The sequence below is a fragment of the Vicugna pacos genome, chromosome 6 (assembly GCF_048564905.1).
Source record: "Vicugna pacos chromosome 6, VicPac4, whole genome shotgun sequence".
Taxonomy (NCBI): Eukaryota; Metazoa; Chordata; class Mammalia; order Artiodactyla; family Camelidae; genus Vicugna; species Vicugna pacos.
In genome coordinates this window covers 71,403,913-71,425,174 of record NC_132992.1, presented here as the reverse complement: position 1 = coordinate 71,425,174, position 21,262 = coordinate 71,403,913, and the positions used below count along the sequence as shown (strand labels likewise).

General features: G+C 42.5%; 1 protein-coding gene across 1 annotated transcript; it reads left to right on the top strand.

The window, feature by feature from the left end:
- The first annotated feature begins 4,230 nt into the window (after nt 1-4,230).
- PROX2 (prospero homeobox 2) lies at nt 4,231-11,817 on the top strand. Its single transcript, XM_006206074.3, has 5 exons — nt 4,231-5,544; nt 6,602-6,613; nt 9,448-9,549; nt 9,963-10,157; nt 11,632-11,817. The coding sequence occupies exons 1-5, from the start codon at nt 4,231-4,233 to the stop codon at nt 11,815-11,817; spliced, it is 1,809 nt and encodes a 602-aa protein (XP_006206136.1).
- Nucleotides 11,818-21,262: the final 9,445 nt, after the last annotated feature.

Below are 21,262 nucleotides of genomic sequence, written 5' to 3'. Positions count from 1 at the left end.
GATCCCAAATGACTCTGATCGTCATCCCAGAATTACTAACTTGAATGATCAACTCATAATCCTTACGGAACTTGACCTCTCCCTGCTCCTAGAAACACTTTCTCCACTTGGTTCCCAGGACCTCATACATCCCTAGAGTTCTTCCTACCTCACTCACTGGTCCTCAGTTTCCTTGTATGGGGCCCTTCTTACCCCAGCTTTTTCATGCTGTTATGTCCTGGAACTCAGACCTTGGCCCCCAGTTCCTTTCTATCTACATTCACTCCTTGGTGAGTTCATCCATCTACACACCAGCAACCTTCCGTTTTATATTTCTAGCCCAGATCTCCCCCACTGAACCCCAGGCTTTGTTATCCGACTGCTTTCTCAACATCCTCACTTATACATCTAATAATTATCTCAGATTTATCACATTTCAAATCAAGCTCCTGATGGTCTGCCCCAAAGCCTCTCCTTCTGCAGACTCCCCACCTTACTTCATGCAATTCCATCCTTCCAGGCACTCAGGCCAAACACTTGGGTGCCATCATCAGTGGTATTTCTTTTTCTCTTGGGCCTCACATCCAATCTGCTAGCAAATCCCATTGGCTTCAACTTCAACGTATATCCAGGATCTGACACAACTTTCCCCTTCCATCACTGTCACTCCGGTCCAAGCCATCTCACCTGGATTATCATCATGTAGATTATCACTAGAGCCTCCTAAGTAGTCTCCCTGTTTCAACCCTTGCTCCCCACTCCCTAGCCAATTCCCCACCCAGTAAAGAATGGTCTTTTTAAAACTAAATCTGGTCATTTGATGATGGCCATTCTGACAGGTGTGAGATGATATCTCATTGTGATTTTGATTTGCGTTTCCCTGATATTAGTGATGCTGAGCAACTTTTCGTGTTCCTGTTGGCCATCTGCATTTCCTCTTTTGGAAAAATGTCTGTTCAGTTCTTCTGCCCGTATTTTAAATGGGTTGTTTGTTTGCTTTTTAATTGAAATACAGTTGATTTAAAATGTTGTATTAGTTTCTGGTGTACAGCATGGATGGACTTGAAGGGCATTATGCTAAGTGAAATGAGTCAGACAGAGAAAGACAAATACTGTAAGATAACACTTATATGTGGAATCTAAAAAGAAAATGCAACCAAACTACTGAATATAATAGAAAAGAAACAGACTCACAAATGTAGAGAAAGAGTTAGTGGTTACCAGCGGGATGAGCGGAGGGGCAAGATAGAGGTGGGAGATTAAGAGTATAAATTATCAGGTATAAAATAAGCTACAAGAATGTATTGTACACCATGGGGAATATAGCCAATATTGTATAATAACTGTAAATGAAGTATAACCTTTAAAAATTGTGAATCACTATATTGTATACCTGTAACATAATATTGTACATCATTTATACTTCAATTTAAAAATATGACATTGTAAAATAAATACATAAATAAATAAAAATTTTAAAATATCAAAAAAAAAACTAAGTCAGGTCATATTGCTCATAACCTTCCAGTGTGTCCTTGTTTATCTCAGAGTAAAGGCCAACATTTTCACAATGTTGCTCAGCATCATTAATATCAGGGAAATGCAAATCAAGGCCTAGATAATGGCCTCCCATCACTTACTTAGTATATTATTATATCTGTCTCTATTATGTCTCCCTTTGCATGAATGTTAGCTCTACATGGGTAGAGGATTTTGTATGTTGTCAGCATTTAATCCATGTTTGTTGAATGAATGAATGAAGGTAGAAGAAGGACCAGAGTGAGGAGAGGCTAGAGGATGGGGACCAGTCATGAGGTACTGGAATTGTCTAGGTGAAAAATTATGAGAGCCCAAACCAGGAAAGCATAATGGGAAAGGCATGACAGAATGTAGCTCAGAGCCATTTTTGCTGAAAATTTACCAGCCATGGTGACCAAATCAATGTTGAAGATGAAGAGTTGGGCAGGAGTCAAAGAGACTCTCCAGCTTCTGGCTTGAACAACAGGATAGGTAGAAAGAGAAGTGAGGCAGAGGGGCAGCTATAGAGTTTGGGTTTGAAAATGTTGAGTTTAGGAAATGTTCACTAAGTAGTTAGAAGAACTATAACCAAGCCCCTCTCCTTTTTGGAAGCTACTTAACTGAAAATATACATAGTTTATATTATTGTTGTATAGCCCCTCTTGGTTATAATATCAATTCTGCCCCTCTAGTGATAATTTAGTTAGAAAGCAGCAAGTGTATGCAAAAATGATTCAGCTATGCTTATCAGATGATAAGATCTGATTTAAAAATCATATTTTTTCATATTATACAAATAATATATATTCATTGTCAAATGATCCTAGGAAGTTAAATGTTTCTCCAAGAGGTGGTAAACCATCCAAACTATTGGCAATAACAAATTCTTTAACTTATATTAATTGGGCAAGTCATTTATTTTTATTTTAGTAATTGACAAATGTCTTACTCAAAGCCAGGATCTTCTAATTACGCTGACCTGAGAACCTAGCCTTCTTTCACTGGCATTTCCCCCTTGAGGGCACTGCAGCTGCCACCGCCTCCCACCCTCTTCCCTGGCGCTCGGCCACGGAGAGCTTGTGTTGGGTGTCTGCCAGTTGCCCGTCAGCTCAGTTGGAGACTGCAGTCAAGTCTACAGACTAGAACCCACTGGCTACAGAAGAGCTGAGATTTCCTGAAGCAAAGAATTCCAAGTAAGCTTCAGGATGAAAGTGGGAAGAGGAAAGCAATCTCTCTCCTGCCAGCATTTGTACAAAAGAAACAATAGAGAGTGGAAATTTGTAGAGGGAAAAAAAAATCACTTAAGCTTTTCTAGGAAAGCTGCTGCTTATGCACAGAGAAGTCGGGCTCTTATGCAGGTCTTTTCATCTTTGGGGACACAGCTAAAGCGTGATTGCGTCAGAAGATTTGGAATCTTACTAGCTGAGAGCCACTCTAAGCCTTGCTGAGCCTTGGTTTCCTAATCTATAAAATGGGAGAATTACAATGGAGAATTCACCTCTATGAAGAGGACTCTCAAGGTTGGAGTGAGGTGCAATGAGGTAACGTGCACGAATGTTTCATAACTTTATACCTGCTACCAGAAGCCTCCTAGTTCAAGTACAGCGTACTCGGATATTCACAGAAATAAAACAGCTTCACTCAGCCTTTCCTAACATAGCTCCTACCTTCTCCCCATCCCTGCATCCCAGTTTCCAATACCTTACTGTGCTTTTTCCTCCATCACAGTTATCGTGACCTGAAAATGTATTTAATTATTCTTTCTTCCCTTGCTAGACAGCCAGTTCCGTGAGAGCAAGACTCTGCCGTCTTGTTCACCATTGACTCTCCAAGTGCCCAGAAGAAGGCTTGATGTTATAGTAGGTGCTTAATAAGTAGCTGTGAAATGTTGAAAGATGAATGCATGATCTGATTCTTCCAGGAACAAGACAGCGTAGAGCTCCAGCTGCTAGTTCTCAAACTTTGGTTTGCTTGTTTCAAAGGCAGATGCCCTGCCCCAGTACAGAGGGATTCTGAGTAAGTGGGACTGGTGGGCCTACTGAATTTGCTATTTTTAACAGGGTGATTCTGTTGCAGATAGTTACTCTTAATCAAGACAAATCTTGTTCTGACTCCAGCCTGACACTTAACCAACTGTATGACTTTAGGGAGGTAAATTCTTAACTCCTCTGAGCCTGTTTCCTTATCTGTAAAATACGAATGACAATATTCCCACAGGGCTGTTATGAGAATTAAATTCAGTAAAGGATATAAAGTTCCTGGCACAGTACCAGTTATGCAGTTAGCTGCCATTATTTTTATTATTATAGAATGGCTTATTGTTCTGCCCTGGCAGGAGAAGAGCTTTCCTCCTTGGAGGAATGATCTTGGAAACCTCCTGAAAGTGTGGTCTGGACCAATGGCATCACCTGGGAGCTGGTTAGGAACACAGAATCTCTGCCTCACCCCAGACCTGCTGAGTCACAATCTGCATTTTAACAAGATTTCAAGGTAATTTGTTCACACATACAAGCACCGCTCCAAGTCACAGGTACTGTTTTCTCCCATCTCTAATTTCAGAGTCTGCCCAGGGGATGGGTAAGCCCTGGCATCCCAGAGTCTGAATCCTTCTCCGTGAAGAGGAGGAACCCCCAGCTCACTCCAGGTGCACCTCCAGCTGAGGACCTCAGGAGGAGGGATCCTCTCACGGAACCTGATTAGCAGCCACTGAGCAAGGGCCTGCGGAGCCAGGGGATGGATCCAAACTCCAGCTTGCATTCTCCTCCATCCCAGGCCTGCTTGCACCTGGCACAACCTTGTATAGAAGATGGAAGAAGCCTGTCCCTCCAAGAGCAGGGCAGAGACTCCCCGTTCCTCTGGAGACAGGTCCCCAGTTCTAGCATTGCCGACCCTGACTGGTTTTGGGATGAACACATCCAGGCAAAGAGGGCCAGAGTAGAGACCATTGTCCGAGGCATGAGTGTCTCCCCTAACCCTCTGGTGCCAGGCAGCACCCCAGCCAGGGACAGCCTGTGCTGTCCAGAGAAGTCCCGGGAGCGGAAGAGGAAGCAGAGCCTTCCCGTGCAGCAAGGCCCCCTGAAGCCAGGCCCTGCCGGGGACCGGGGCAGCAGGAAGGGGGGCCCTTGGGTGAGAGAACAGCTTCACCTGCTGAAGCAACAGCTGAGACACCTGCAAGAGCACATCCTGCAGGCTGCTGGGCCCAGGGCCACAGCTCAGGGCCCAGGAGGCTCTGAGACGGGAAGGGGCCCTCTGGGGGTAAAGCAGAGGAATGGCTGGGGGTCTAGGCCCTGGGGGGTGGACAGCGACCAACACCAGGGTTCCAGCAGGGGCCGCTTCGTGGCAGAGAAACACAGAGTGTGTGAGGGCAAAACCCAGTCTGAAGAATCCAGGTTCCTTCCTTCTGGAGCAGGGGCTTTGCTGGAGATTCTGAAGAAAGAACTGACTGGAGCAGTATCGCAGGCTGTGGACTCAGTATTACAAAAGGTGCTATTGAATCCTCCGGGCCCCCTGACACAGCTAGGCAGAAGCTTCCAGGGGCTGGTGCCGGATGGCAAAAGCGAGCCCTGCCCTCCTGAGGGAGGTGCCTGTAAAGACCCACTTCCTCTGGCTGCCTTGCCCACGAGGGCCCAGCCACAGGCAGGGCTTCCACTGGGAACCTTATCTCTGGCCAAACCTCTAGATCCTCCCAACTACCCTGTCTCTCCAAGAATGATCCCCAAACCCTATCAGGGGCCCCCAGCAAACTGTCCTTTGGCTGTGCCTCCTCACAGTCAGGAAGGCCAGGTGCTCACCCAGCTACTGGGCCGTGGACCCAGAGGCCACTGGCACGGCAGTCTCTCCCAGGACTCATCTCCCCAGAGTCAGCCTTCCTCAGAGGTGGCCCTGCGACCTTGGGGAGCTGCCAAAATGCGACCACTGGCTTTGAGGCAGCAGCAGTGCCCCTGGCCTTTCACGTCCACCTGTCTGGAAAGACTGCCCCTTATTCCTTCAGTGAAGACGGAGCAGGATGGCCTTCAGGCTGTCACGAATGCACTTCCTTTCCCTTCAGTCCACATATCCTTTACTAGTAATGGAAGTTCTTGTCACAGCCCAGAGAAACAGGATCTCTGGACAATGAGGGGAGGCGGGGACAAATAACTTCCTGGTGGAGGAACAGCGCTGCTCCCCGGGGGTCTTCTGAACACTGCTTCTGGGCCTTCCTCCCCATGGCTCACATTTGTCAGGTTCCTGGGAAAGTGGTGCCACACTTTAAGGATGCTGGGAGGGTTCCTTTACCTTCTTCCGTGACACCTTAGATTCTACCACTGCTGACTTACTCCTTTGGGTGTTTGTGTTTAAACCCAAATGGATTCCCAAAATACAACAAATACCCTATGGAATGAAGAACCCCATCATTTGGTTGTCAGCTGCCCATACACCTTGGCAGAGGGGGTCAAAGGAATGGCCTCCCCTGAGGTATGGCTCCTGGAACCTCTTGGCTGTACAGGCAAAAGGCCTGCACTGAGTACATAATTCATGTGGAAGATATGAGAGACCAGAAACTTCTAGGGCAGATGGGAAAGGGGACTAGACTGGAGACAGCTGAAAGGGGTTGGAAGGCTTCAGTTTAAGGAATAGCTTCTTAGCTGCTGCTGAGGAGAGAGCCTGGGGCTATAGGCATGTGGGGAGAGAGGAGGCCCCGTGGGGAAGGCTGCAGGGCCCAGGCTGGTCTGCAGGGGTCTGAATCTTATTGCATCATCTTTGCAACCCTTAGGCAGACCCCACTCTTAAACAGTTTTTTCCCAGAGTAACTCTCCCTTAGGATATTAATCGCTGTGGAATTAGAAGAAAAAGTAGCTTGGATAAATACTTGGTTAGTTTCATTATTGCAGAACTTCTCAGAGCCTTTAACATGCTGAAGTCCCATGTAAAGCTCTAAAAGGAGAACATATGTAGCCCTAAACTCATATGACCAAAGAACTCTTTTCCAACAAACATCTTGTAGGACTAAAGTTCCTGAGAATATAATATATTTTGGATGATGCTTTTTGTGAGCTGAGCTCATGCTGCTGCTTCTCATGGACAGCCTTGAATCAAGGCTCCAGAGGTCAGTGTGTCTGTGGAGTCACACATCCAGGTGTGAAGTCTTCCTCTACCTGGCAAGCCGTAGTGAGGGCAGCAGGATGGTGTGGAACCAGCTCACTGCCACACCAGGGCTGGCTCTTGTGTCTTAAATGCTATGAGCGCCCCCTGCTGGTCATGAGTATTGGAAACACTCTCAAAGCTCGGTTGCCGCTGGGTGCTTCCCTGGCAGGCAATGAGCAACTACGAAACCAATGCTAAGAGCACCTCACCAGCCACCAGTGCCTCCTCAGGCAGTAGACATAGAGATATCAACATAGAAGTTTTCTTGTCAAGTGATAGCCCTGTGGGAGAAAAGCTATCTGTCTGGGCCTTTAATAAGAGGCCATTGGATAAGATTCCCAGTCAGAGTCAGGCAGTGATGGAAGAACCTTGGGAATTCAGTCCTCATAGATTCTTTGCTTCCCTTGTAAGGGATGTGCTGCTATTTCTCAAGTGCCTCCCGTGTGCCAGGTCCTGCCTCGTAAAATGAGGATTGGGCTCGGAGAGCTTCAGGAGTTTCGGAGCCCATCCACAGGGCCTGGCTGCCCAGGTCAGGTGCTTGGCTACCTTTGCAATGATTTGGGGACCCCAGGCAGCATCCTGGCCCCAATTATTCCCTCATTACTGCCAACATCCCAGCATTAGAGATTTATCCCTCTGGGCCACAAAAGCCGCCTAAGCATAAGATGATTTGAAGTGTAAAAGAAGTTCACATTCACATGACATTCCTGTGAAACAGGTAAGGCAGGTGTGACAATGAGACAGTAATGAGAGGAGCATTTACTACACACCTTCTCCGAGGCAGGCACTGCTGCCAGCATTTCCCATGTGAGGGCTCGCCATCACCTAGCCACAATTCTGAAAGTCAGAACCCTTTGAAAATCCCTATGATTTCTTTCCCCTAAGGTTGATGGGAAACTTTCTTGGTCATAAAACCTGACCTGCAATGATAGTAGACTATTTATGGGATCTCATTTAGTATAATTAGTCACTGATTTTGCTAGGAGAACATCAAACTATTGGATTAGAAGATTGCCACAGACCCTGCTGTGGTCATTTACTAATGTGTCATCCATGCAGAATATTGCCCTTATAAAATAACAAGGATTCTGAAACTTGAACTCCATTTGGCTCAGTGTTTCAGATAAGGGATTGTGGGCTTGTGTTATCTCACAATCCTCAAGCATTCACTCTAGAACAGCATCAGAGAGGCAGGGACAGAGAAGCAAACTAACTCACCCAAAGTCACAAGACAGGGCCAGGATTCAAACCCAGCACCTGACTGCCGAGCACAAGCTTCAACCACTACAGTCTACAGTTCAGAAATGAGGCACAGAGAAGGCAAGTGACCCAAAGTCACACAGGGAATAGGTGGCAAAATTATTATCTGAAACTGGGTCTGTGGACTCCCAATCCAGGATTCTTTCCACAGCATTTCCGAACCTCTAAGAAGGACAAGACATAGGGCCAATGAGGCAGGGGCCAGGGGGCCTCCTGGGTAGCAGTCTGGTTGCCTGGGCCAGCTATAAATGTAAGCAGTCAGCTTGATCTCCTTCAGCTAAACCGACATATCCTACTAAGAAGAGGGGGAAGGTATAGCTCAGTGGCAGAGTGCATACCTAGCATGCACAGGGTCCTGGGTTCAAGACCAATACGTCCACTAATAATAGATACAAACCAAAATAAATAAAAACCTAATTACCCCCCCCCAAAAAAGAAGTCTTAATTGTCCTAAAGCTTCAGCTCTCAGGCCTGAGCTCCAAGGTTGCTCTGTATAATGCTTCTTACCCAGCCCTTGGATTGTTTCTGGGAATGCTAAATGTTCTCGTGTAAGAATCTTTATGTCCCTCCCCCCCTGGGGCTAGGTTTTCACACCACAGCCCCCTGCTCTCTTTGAAGGGAAAGAAATCTGTTCCCAGAGTGAGGAATGGGTTGGTATAGAATTTCCATATTTGTGTATGGATTAAGGTTGACCATTTAATCACTCACTCCTTCTCTCATCCAACAAACATTTATTGAGCACCTACTCTGTTTCCAGCACTGGGCTAGGCATGTGGAATACAAAGATGAAAAGATAAGGTCCTTGCCCTCAAAGAGCTCACAGCCTAAATGGGGAGACAAACATGCAATAAAAATTCCAGTAAAGTCATTGTTACAAAAGAGGTTTATACAAAGAGCCTTGATAGCCCAGGGTAAAGAAGGCCTAATTCAGCAAGGAGAGGTTTCCAAGAGGAGGGAACATCTGAGCTGAGACAAGAAGGGTGAGGGAAAGTTCTGCCAGGCAAACGGAGAACAGGAGGTGCAGCCCAGCAGTTCAAGCTTCTTGAACCAAAGCAAACCGTGATCTGGTGCTCAGTCTGGTAGATGCTTGTTGGCTCAACACTGCAAGGGCAGTGATGAGAGCCAGGATGCAGGCCATCTAGTCGACTCCTCTCATTTTGCAGCTGAGGAAGCTGAGGCAGAGAGGGGAAGTAAATCTTTACTTCGGGTTTCGAAATGGTTTATCTGGGAGAGAGCTGCTGTCTCTTCCCACCCTATTGTGAAAGCACACACACAAGTACAACAAACTGTATCTGATGTCACATATGCCTCAGAACTTTTACACTTCCGACTGTTGTTAAAATTCTGCACTTTTACTGTACATACATGGTATTCGGCATCTGGAAAGAAAAAGCTTATCTGATCATACTTGCTGGAGACAAAAAATGGAACAGACACACCATTCAACCAAAAAAACAAACAAACAAACAGAAACCATAAGGAACAGGGCAATTCACTATTTGGATAACCTGACAAAATTATGTGATAAACTGGTGTTAGTTTTCCTTGACACTGGGATAAATCCAGGAGGGCCTCAATCCGGGTCACTTGAAGAAGGCCAAACTGATGTTTTTCTTCACACGCTATCCCAGCTCCAACCTCCTGAAGGCTTATTTCCCGGATGTTCAGGTAAAGTCCTTCAACTGAGTTTCAGCCTCTGCAAAACTCCCTAGTGGCAGCAGGTTCTTCCCATGTGAGGCAAGGCCTAGGTCAGAATGTGTGCACTGTAGCTCCCCTTCATGTGGATGGAAGCAGTGGCATCTCTGGCTCCAGGCTGAGATGCTGCCTGTGTGAAAAATCTTCATAAAACTAGGCTATAAAAAACATTTATTTTTTAATGGGCATTTTGGTTAATTCAGATTTTTCTGTGTATAACTGAAAAGGTTTGGAAAATAGCTGTGGCTTCTTTTTTAAAGGAAGCCCTGTTTAGTGTTGACAGAAGCCATACTTGTTAATCCCTGTGTTGAACTGGAAGCTCACAGTTCTGACTCTGAGCACCTCATGGCAAACGTCTGACTTCATGGACCCTGTTGTTTGTACAGTTCAACCGTTGCGTTACCTCCCAGATGATCAAGTGGTTCAGCAACTTTCGTGAGTTTTACTATATCCAAATGGAGAAATTTGCCCGGCAAGCAATTTCAGATGGTGTCACAAATCCCAAAATGCTGGTGGTTCTCCGCGACTCAGAACTTTTTCGGACTCTCAATATGCACTATAACAAGGGGAATGACTTTGAGGTAAGACCATGTACTTGGGCCCCAGGGGTTCTGATGAGTGCCTTCCCTTGGTGATCGGAGTTTTAGAAAAGATCCCCTTCCGTGTCTGTCCTTACATCACTGAGAGCCAGGGCAGCCTAGGGCTAATCTCTGTACCATCCATGAAGATTACAGCCACCACATCTTCTCTCAGGCAACAGGTGGATGCTACAAACTGAGTATACGCCCACTCTTTATTCAGAAACGTAGCCAGAGGTCAGGTGCTATGCCATTTCAACAATACTCTGCAATGGTTACGTAGCTTTGATCTTTTCGCCTTAGTGCCAGGAGGCCCAGGACTAAGTGCTGGGCTCAGCGGCAGCACCTAGTCTTGGCCTAGGTTTTCTCTACAACCGTTTCTGTTCTTTGCATCAGTTGGTTCTTATCTTTATTCTCCCCAGCGGTTTTATCTGTGGGCCCTCCATGGCGAGTCATCTCAAATCCTTTCTGGAAATAACAGCCAATACACAAGTTTCTCAGTCCTTTGGGGATCTCTATGAAGGCACACTGGTGGCACCTTAGAGGTAGAGCCTCAGTAGAGGGTGAGCAAGTGGCTTAATTTCGTTGGTGAGGAGTTGTAATCCTCCTGTGTGTGGCTGACAGCTGTTAGGCTGGCATCTTCTTCTGTGGGTGCCGGGTGAGTCTGGTCACCGACTATACTTCCCTCTTCTCGCCTTTCTCACTTGACTGTGATCACAAAGAGCAGTGTATTGATACCTCCAAGAGAGGGAAGAACTGTCGGCATCCACTGATCAGATGCTCCATCAGAGTATGTTTGGAAACCTAAGCCTATCTGCAGGGAAAATGGACCATGCCTCCTTTGTGAGGCTCTTGGGGATCAAGGCTTGTGGGTGGGGGGCAGTGCTCCCACATCTTTCCAGGTAGGGGTGGTCATTTAGCATGCAGTGGTGGCAAACCCCCGGCCAGGCTGGATCTGGAAGCCCTGTGGGATGTCCTGTTGTTAATGGTGCTAGTTTGGGTGAGGTCCTGGGGCTCTGGAAGCAGGAATGATTCCAAGTCTTTCAAATTCAGCCCCAAAAGATGGTGGCATGAGGTATGACAGTGGTAAGATTGAGGGCAGTTCTTTCCACCTTAGGCACTGAGGGAAAGAATACTAAAAACCTCTTTTGAACACAGATCTCATTTCAGTCAGAGTCAGAGTTTCCCACTTACTAAAACCATCACCCATTAGTGGAATCAGCTACTTCTACAAAGGCAGTGTCCCTAAGACGCTTTCTTTCATGGCTGTCTCATCAGTACCATCATTTTAAGGTTTGTATTTGATGAAGGAGCAAAGGATTCCTGGGGCTGTAAAAATCAGGGGCCAGCAGAGCAGGGATGCTCTTATCAGCCCACCACCCAAGGAACAGGCAGCATCAGGCAGTGAAGTCTGTATGGTGCCAGGACTTCATAGCTTCACGTCTTTTCTTCTTTGTGGGTCTCTTTGGGAATGCAGGCCCCAGACTGCTTCTTGGAAATCGCCAGCTTGACATTACAGGAGTTCTTCAGGGCTGTCTCCGCAGGCAAAGACTCAGATCCTTCCTGGAAGAAACCCATTTATAAAATTATTTCGAAACTGGACAGTGACATTCCAGAGATATTCAAATCTTCCAGCTATCCCCAGGAGCTGTTTCGGAATTAAGACAAAGTGAGGAGTGACTGGCCTGGGTTTCCAGGGTTTGTCTTAATTGGCAGTCAGTACAGCTGCAATTATATAAAAAGGGCATGAGAAACCCCTCAAATAGGTACTATTACCATTTTTGATCATTTAGATCATTTATTTCCTTTTCCAGAGTTATCAGAGGTTTAGTATTAACTATAAAGTATTGCAAAAGGAACACAACAGTTTGGAACCAGAAGACTTAAATCTCCACTCATCTCCAGGTATCATGACCTTAGGAACCTGCAGGTGTCTTTACATCTGTAAAATGAGGCTGTAAGGAAATGTGAAATGTTACCACACAAATGTTATTTTTCCCCCCTTCAGCTTTCAGATAAGGTTATCGCATTTGGGGTTTTTACAAATTGCTGTTTTTAGTTACCTATTTATCAAGCTCCACCTATTTGCGAGACACTTTCAAATACACTACCTTTTAGCTTTTTACCCTGACAAGTAGATACTATCTTCATTAAAAAAAATAACCAAACAGAAATTTTAGAACTGTGAAGTAAGTCACCAAAGGCTATGAGGCTGGGACATTTGGGTTGGTAGTGGTGGTCAGGAGTGTGGAGAACCTACGACCTTCTCATGCCAGGCTGGGTGCAGACCCCCTGATGCTGCTGCCCATGCTCTCACACAGGCCAGCATCCCCAGTGAGCATCCAGCACTGACACGGCACTACCTTCTGACAATCCCTGCCCAGCACTTAGGAGTGCTTCATTACCAGGATGTCCACTGATCATTCTAGCAAGCCCAACACAAACTTTCTGCAGGACTTGAGTGTTGCTATATATTCACATCTGTCTGCTAGAAGAGTAAATTAGCTGGATAACCCAAATAGTCTCTAGCTGACCAATGCAATTAATGCCCCAACCTCCTATGTGCAGAAGAAACTGAACTTCAGACTATGAAAGCTAGAAAGAGCCTTTGGGGCTTATCTGGCCCGCCCTGCTTAAATGAGGAAGGAGAAATCGAAGCCCAGGCGGGAGGCTTTCCACAGACTGTGCACAGCCTCAAAGATGAACAACAGCGGAACTGGGCCAAATACAGCATCACACACAGGAACGGAAATTCTGCTGCTCCTTAAAGACATTACAGATCATGGTCTATCTTTCACAGATAAAGGAATTCATGAAAACATTTTTTTCCCTGCTGGCCCAACACAAATTGTGACTTGCTCTGAGCATAAAGGCAGGACGTCTGCAAAGCTGAGTAACTGCATCTAGCTTCCAAGCTAGTCAGAATCAAGTTTTTGAAAGCATTGCCTAAGATGGGCAGGCTGGAGTGTGCGTCACACAGAGCTCGAACTCTGCTGCTGTAACTGAGGGGTGTTTGGGGCTTCATTAGCTCACTGGTTCCCATCCACATGAAACATGTTTCCATATTCAGCTACCCCACTTCCTTGACTGGAAGTGGGCTGGATCAGATGAGATAAAATCTCATCTATTCAACTACTGCTAGAGGTACCAACATAAAAAGGTAGGGAAGACGACTTTCTTTTGAATTTTCCCTCACCCCAAACATCTTAGAGGAAAAAGAAAACAAACATACTCAGCCCAAACCAGTCTTTTCAAGTTGTTTTAAGGTTATTTGCAAGTGTCCTTCAATACATCCAACTATACTCAGATGATCTTTGCCCTATTTCCTCCCACAATGTTCCCATTACAAAAATGAAGGACTCTGCCAAATCTAAATTTTTAAAAGCAGGCAAGCACTGAGTACTCTGAGGAAGGGCAACCAGTTATCTGTTTGGAGACAGGCGAACCCACTGTCCAAAGTGACATCACATATTTAAGACATTCATGGGAAATAATTCCAAGTTCACACAATTACCTAATGTAGAGCAGCCATTTTCTGTCCCAAACCTGAAATTCATTAGTGTGTGTTTTAAACACTGAGCCAAGCCACCTCCAGGGCAGTGAACCTTATCCCAGGGACCAATTAGATGAAACGCTCAAGCTCAAATTGAAAACACTTGTGTACTGCAGTCTTTCCAGGAAGTGTTCTCTAACCACTGAGCTAAACACAGAAGAATGTATAAATATATATGCTCTGCCAACAGAAGAATTCTATTTTATTATATTTTCCTGTTTCTACCAAGTATGGTGGGAACACAGTCAGAGTTGGTTCTTGTATTCTTTCAGCAGTCACAGTATTGCCAAAGGTCATGTTATTCTTTCCATCAAGGTGTATGTGGGCACTATTCTCTTCCAAATTAGACATGTTCAGTGTCTGGTCAAATACTGCTTAATTGTCTAATCCTTCGCTGATGGACAATAGAGCCTGGATTATGGTTTATGATGATGACACTGTTGAGGAGACAATGTCCAAATATCAATTAAATGCAGGCAGTTAACTGGCATTCCATGCAGAAAAAGGTTCATTTGGGACCTTTATTTCAAACACGATTTCATTTAGTATACACAGTTCCAAACTGGATTCATACGGTGAAGAAGCCCAAGGCATCTCCTAGGTGTATAAGGGGTACATGAACCATTTCCTTTCCATCAGAGAAAGGGCAAAGCATACATGGTGGAGATAGCACGCACTCTTTAGTAAAGTTCGGCACCCCAGACCCATGGAGGTCCACTTTTTAAAAATTATCTTTGTTTTAATGATGAAATGTAGAATCCTCAGAAGAAATTAATAATTTAAAATAAGACTTCCGTAATAACATAACACGTGCCTTTAGAAAATATTTCTTTTTAAAATCTTTACAAAATTTGTTGAAATTTTAGTAACCAGTTTCCTGGATGAAGTCTTATATTTTCTAAATGTTCATAATCTTTGATTCTAGCTCTTTTCTTTATAGTTTTGTTCTGTCAAACACATCAAACATAGTTTGATGATGCATGTATTCAAAACAAAATAGAAATTTTAAAAACCTGTTGATATTTTACACAGACTACTAGGTATTTGTATAGATTTCATATAATGTAAGGTCATTTTTCTCAGGACTGAGGAAATCAAGAAAAAATGAAATAGAATGATGGGTGGGAAAGAGATAGAGTTATAGTTCTTTCAGGCTGATAAGTAAATTATACACATTTATATTTGAAAAGTGCTCTATAATTTTTAACAATTGCTTTAGGACTTGATGCTTTGGGGGAAAAGATAAGCTTGTGACAATATAACAAATATAATACTTCTCAAGAGTGTACAAAAATATCCTTGGTCAGATTTAAGTGTATACAACACACTGTAAAGAATGAGCTCTGGTTACCTATGTGAAAGCATTAATAATGCATTCTATGTCTCTGCCACAGATCACGGTACCCACATTTAAAAATATGTACAAAGTACTCACCTGTGGAAAAAGATAATTCATGAAAAGAGTATTTTTCATGGGTGTACAATTCCTACAGACCAAGAAGAAGCTCTTTCAGAATATATAAACCTAAACTGTACAACCATGTGCCCAGGAGTTGAATGCTCATTCATGTTTTTTAGAAAACCAGATGCTGAGCCCCAGAGGAAGAAGGGAATACCTGAGGAAACGTTGAGAGCAGATACAGACAATGAAAACAATACAAGAACATCCACTCCAAACCTCACCAGTTTTACGTGTCCCTCCACTCACTGAGGAGTCTGCCTTCTCTTTCGCCAAGAGCCTTTCGGAGTTACTTTGTTTCTCACGATCTTACCACTTCACGCTCACAAACTCTTGTTTAGTCATTTCTGAGTTCTCCAGAGTTACCCAGCATACAAATATCAGGTCCTAGTCTTCCCTTAGAAAAACCTTTTTCTCCCCACATTTACAAATTTCTGTGGCTGAAACCCCCATCTCCATGGTAACTGCTTCTGGCTTAGAAAGTTAGCCTTAGGCAAGAGTGTTGTCTCTTCCCTTACTCCCCTCACTTTATCCTCAATTATCTGATCTGCTGCCCTTCTGCCTTCACTTTCCCCCTCAACCGATACCTTTCCTAAGTAGAGCATGGTCAAGTGCATGGGTTCTGGAGGTCTTTTCCTCCCGGCTCAAGCACCTACCAGCTATGGATCTCTGCCAGTTACTTACTCTTTTGGCCACAGCTTTCTCATCTGTAAAAGAGAGTTAATGAAATAGTACCTACCTCATAGTACTTTTCTAAGTTTTAGATAAAATCACACATGTGAAATTCTCAGCACTCCTAGTACATAGTATGTGCTTAGTAAATATTAGCTTAGTAAATATTGTTACTCAGCAGTCATAAACTGTTAGCAAAATCATGAATTTGTACTGCTTTACAGTGAAAAAGAATCATTTCTTAAGAATGGCACTGATGTGAGACATTACTGATTTAAAAATATTCTGAATTTTGTGATTACTATAACCGTGTAGTAACATGCACTAATACCTGTGATGATAACATAAAACTTGGCTTTAAAGTGCTATGTTAATATTTTCTGAGGTAAAGAAAACCCAGCTTAAAAAAAAGTCTTGTGTTAAAATCTCTATATGCATCCCTCAGTTACTTTTTATAACAATTCTATGTTGATGTGCTTACTTGACACATTACATAACTATTATTGCTATTTGCTAGTTGGTTGCTAAGACATCAACCTGCTTTTTTTTTTAAACAGCAATATAATACATTGCATTTTTCTAACCATTAAAAAAATTGAAGTATAGTCAGTTTACAATGTTCTGTCAATTTCTGGTGCAATACATTGCACTTTTGACACCCTTTTAATTATAAACTTAGTGACTCGTGATATTTCGAAAATTATTCAACTTCTTGCTTTTATCAACTGCTTTTTGGGACATTGTACCAGTGTCCATTGAATAGACTGGTTTTTGGCTTGAATATTTTCCAAATTAAGTTTTGTACAGTTGTTCAAAACTTCTGCTTCTTAAAGAGGCTGGTTCATGGCTTTCTGGATTGGGTGGGTGGGTGGGGAGAATTTACTGACACAACCCTGATTTTCCTCTCTTAACTTTTAAAATCTATGTTAAGAATTACATTTCTATAAAGATAAGCTTGCTGTCTTATTGAAAATAATTTGACCTCTTTTCTGGTTCTTTTCATTTTATAGTTATTAAAGTTGATTATTTTCCTCCTGTGCTCTTACATGAATGTGGGTAGGTGATTACCTTTTTCAGACTATTTGAGACTCTAAATGTTTCTTGGCTACTGTTTCTGAATAAACTGAGCTTTTTCAAAAATCAAGTTTCATAAGACAATAGAATTATCAATTAGATGTTTTGCTGACTTCTCACTCTATTAAATTCCTAACAACACCACCACCACCACCACCACCACCAACACCAACAACAAAAACTCCACAATTACATCTGGCAGAATATAATCCTTAAAAATACCCTAAAGCTGCTTTTGTTCAAGATTACTATCTTGGTGTTTAGACACTTCATTTCTCATTATATATCCCATTACTTCATCAGGGCTTACTGACTCTGGACCAACCAGAACAAACTCCAGAACTCTTCTTTCCTATAGAACTCTCACCAAAAATAGTGTCAGAAATAAGAGTTTCTACAGAAGAGAATGAGATGCAGATATTAGAACAGAACACACATAGTTTTTGCTAGATTGTAGACTTATGAGCAAATTCTGGGAACAGAAAGCTTAATAACACTGGATTTACATTCCTAAACAACCAAGTTTTGATATGCTAGTTGCAAAGATAGTTAAAATCCTCATGCCATGTGAATAGTAGATAATGATTATGTATCCTTAAGCTCTGGAGACAGTAATTACCTAAACAATGTGAGTGAGGCAGATTTTGGCATGTTGACAATGCTTAGAATATGCTATTAAGTGACTGTTTTCATTTCTTTATTATAGAATCATGCCTATTCACTTCAAACATATCAGGGCATTTCTCTTGGAGGTGGACAGTCTTCTCACTGTTTTAGGAACTAGAAAAATGTACTAGTTATTGAGCAAATCTCAAATGTTATAAAACTTGGCAGAAAAAGAATTTCCTAACATTCAGTCCATTGCTGTTGTGCCAGAACTGGTGAATTTGCCCCCCAAATTAAGATCAATAACAGACTTGTATATTTTGGGAAAATACTTATCAGTTCATTTCCTTCTAATAAAGTGACCATGATTTACCTCCTCAAGGCATAGTTACTGAGAAACACACCTATATTGATGATCTCAAGAAAAAAAGATGACCCAAAGCCACTTTTGGTTGCAAAAGCTATGTTACCTACCCTCTCAAAGTGGCAGCCCCCAGCAATATAAAACCCTGAACACAAGTTGGGGATGAGACTACAAGCAAAGTGATTCATTCCACATCCCTTAAATTCTTTAAAATCCCTTATGAAGTACTCTGTCACGATTGTGGTGCTAGTTACACAAAGACACCCATGATAAAACTGCATATAACTACACACATTCACTTCAGTGCCTGTAAAACTGGTGAAATCTGACAAGCTCTGTGGTGTAAACGAATGCCAATTTCTTGGTTCTGATACATAACTCTATTTGTGTAAGATGCTACCACAGGGGAGACTGGGTGATGGATGTATGCGGACTTCTCTCGTGAGGATGTTTTTCCAACTTCCTATGAATCCATAATTATTTCAAAATAAAAAATAAAAAAACCCCATGATCCACATAGAATCAGAATCTTTGAGAAAGGGTTCTATTGAAGTAGTGATGTGCCCTAAGGAAGAAGAAAATAAAAGTCCACACCATAGATTACAGTGTTTCTATAAGGACACAGTTTTCATTTTGTTAGGGTTTGTTTGGTTTTGTTCTGTTCTGAGTACACAGATAATCAGAACTGTCAGCTAGTTCTGCTCTCAGAACATAGAAAAATAACCTGTCCTGCATGCGCACTGCACTCCTCTTCTGTTTACCCTCCCCAACAACAACTCATTTCTATCTATGGTTAGGAACCTTCATCACAACTTGAAGGGCTTGGCTTGTTTTCAGACCCAGGGCACATATGTGTGTTAGATTAAAAGACATTTTAAATCTTGGCTTTATTTGTTCCCAATAAGCCAGATTCTTCCTGTGCCCAAGATTCCTTTGGAAACTACATTAACTCTTTCAGGCTAGGTGGACTTTAGTTTTCACTTGAGTTTGTTATTACCAAATAGCTTTCTTACACATCCAAATTGTTCTACACTTGCAAAGTTACTGACAGACCAGGGCCTTTGGAAATCGTGATTAAATGAACCTATCTTCACGTGGAGATGAAATAAAATTTAAAATCTCCTTTAGCCTACTGGTTCTCAAACTTGGCTACACATTGGAACTACTGGTGGGCTTTAAAAACTACTGATGCCCGAGTCCCAACTCTAGATTCTGATTTAATTGCTATGAGGTGTAGCCTGAACTTTGGGAGTTTTAACAGATCCCTGAGTAATTCTTATATGCAAAGTTTGATAGCTTTAGCACACTACTCTTCACATGGGAAACTTTCATATTTCACCATTTTTCCAACCATGCCTACTTAAAGAAAAGAGTAATCATATGCTTGAGTACTTAGAGAATGTAAGCAACTATTCAGCTAGAACCATACCAGTTCTTGGGTTAGGGCCTCCGTTATCAATACTCTTCCCTGACAATAAACTTTGGGAAAGCATTTCCGATCTTGTAGAGGCCCTACCAACATACTCAGATACATATTTAGTGAAAGCAGAAGGTGCATATGAAAAACAGGAAATCTCTCTCTCTCTCTACACACACACACACGTACATTTTATTTTTTAGAGCCATTTTGGGTTCACAGCAAAATTGAGCAGAAAGTACAGAGATTTCCCATATATATTCCCTGCCTCCATATAAGCTTCTCCATTATTAACATCCCACAGGGAGATATATTTGTTACAAATGACTGATCTATATTGATACATCAGCATCACCCAAAATCTATAGTCTTCATTAGAGTTCTCTTGGTGTCATACATTCTATGGGCTTGGACAAGTGTATAATGACATGTATCCTCTAGATCATACAGAATAGTTTCATTGCCCTAAAATTCCTCCCTTCTCATTAACTTATAGCAACCACTAATCTTTACTGTCTTCATACTTTGCCTTTTCCAGAGTGTTATATTGTTGGATTCATACAGTGTGTAGTATTTTAGATTGGCTTCTTTCATTTAGTAACATGCAGTTAAGTTCCCTCCATGTCTTTTGATGGCTTGATAGTTAAATTCTTTTTAGTGCTGAATAATACTCCATTGTCTGGATGTGCTGCAGCTTATCCCTTCACCTACTGAAGGATATCTTGGTTGCTTCCAAATTTGGGCAATTATGAATAGAGCTACTATAAACATCCATGTGCAGGTTATTGTTTGCCCATAGTTTTCAACTTCTTTGGGTAAATAACAAGGAGTGTGATTGCTGGATTGCATGGTACAAATAGTTTACTTTTGTAAGAAACTGCCAAACTGCCTTCCAAAATGGCTGTACGATTTTGCATTCTCATCAGCAATGAATGAGAGTTCCTGTTGTTCCACATCCTCATCAGCATTTGGTGTTGTCAATGTTCTGGATTTTGGCCATTCCAATAGGTGTGTAGCTGTATCTCTTTGTTTTAATTTGCATTTCCCTAAAGACATTTGATGTGAAGCATCTTTTGTTTGTAATCTGTATATCTTCTTCAGTGAGGTGTCTGTGAAGGTCTTTGGCCCATTTTTAAATTGGGCTGTTTTCTTATTGTTGAGTTTCAAGAGTTCTTTTTTATTTTGAATAATGGCCCTTAATCAGATACATGGTTTGCTAGTTATTTTCTCCCAGCTTGTAGTCTGTCTTTTTATTCTCTTGACCATGTCTTCCACAGAGCAGAAATTTTAATTTAAATGAAGTCCAACTTATCAATTCTATCTTCTGTGGGTTACACCTTTGGTGATCTAAAAAGCCACCAAAGCCAAGGTCATCTAGATTTTGTCCTATGTCCTCTTCTAGGAGTTTTATAGTTTTGTGTTTTACATTTAAGTCTGTGATCCACTTTGAGTTAATTTTTGTAAAAGGTATGAGTCTGCTTCTAGATTCACTTATTTGCATGCCAATGTCCAGTTGTCCCAGCACCACTTGTTGAAATACTATCTTTGCTCCATTATATTATCTTTGCTTCTTTGTCAAAGATCAGTTGATTATATTCATGTGAGTCAATTCTGGGCTCTCAATCCTGTTCCACTTATTTATTTTTCTCTGTTCTTTCACCAATACCACACTGTCTTGATTACCATATTTGTACAGTAAGTCTTGAAGTCCAACTTCAAGTAGGTAGTATCAGTCATTCAATTTTGTTCTTCAATATTGTGTTGGCTGCTCTAGCCATATAAACTTTTGCCTCTCCATATAAACTTCAGAATCAGTTTGTAGATATCCACACACACACACACACACACACACACACACACACACACAAAATCAACAAACCTGCTGGATTTTGATTGGAATTACATTGAATCTATAGATCAATTTGTGAAGAATTGGTATCTTGACAATACTGAGTGTTCTTAT

Bases quoted from the DNA above. Each gene is read 5' to 3' on its own strand.
- PROX2 (XM_006206074.3), top strand. From the start codon at position 4,231: ATGGATCCAAACTCCAGCTTGCATTCTCCTCCATCCCAGGCCTGCTTG. The intron at 9,550-9,962 runs GTAAAGTCCTTC...TTGTTTGTACAG, and splicing joins CTTATTTCCCGGATGTTCAG to TTCAACCGTTGCGTTACCTC. The intron at 10,158-11,631 runs GTAAGACCATGT...TTGGGAATGCAG, and splicing joins ACAAGGGGAATGACTTTGAG to GCCCCAGACTGCTTCTTGGA.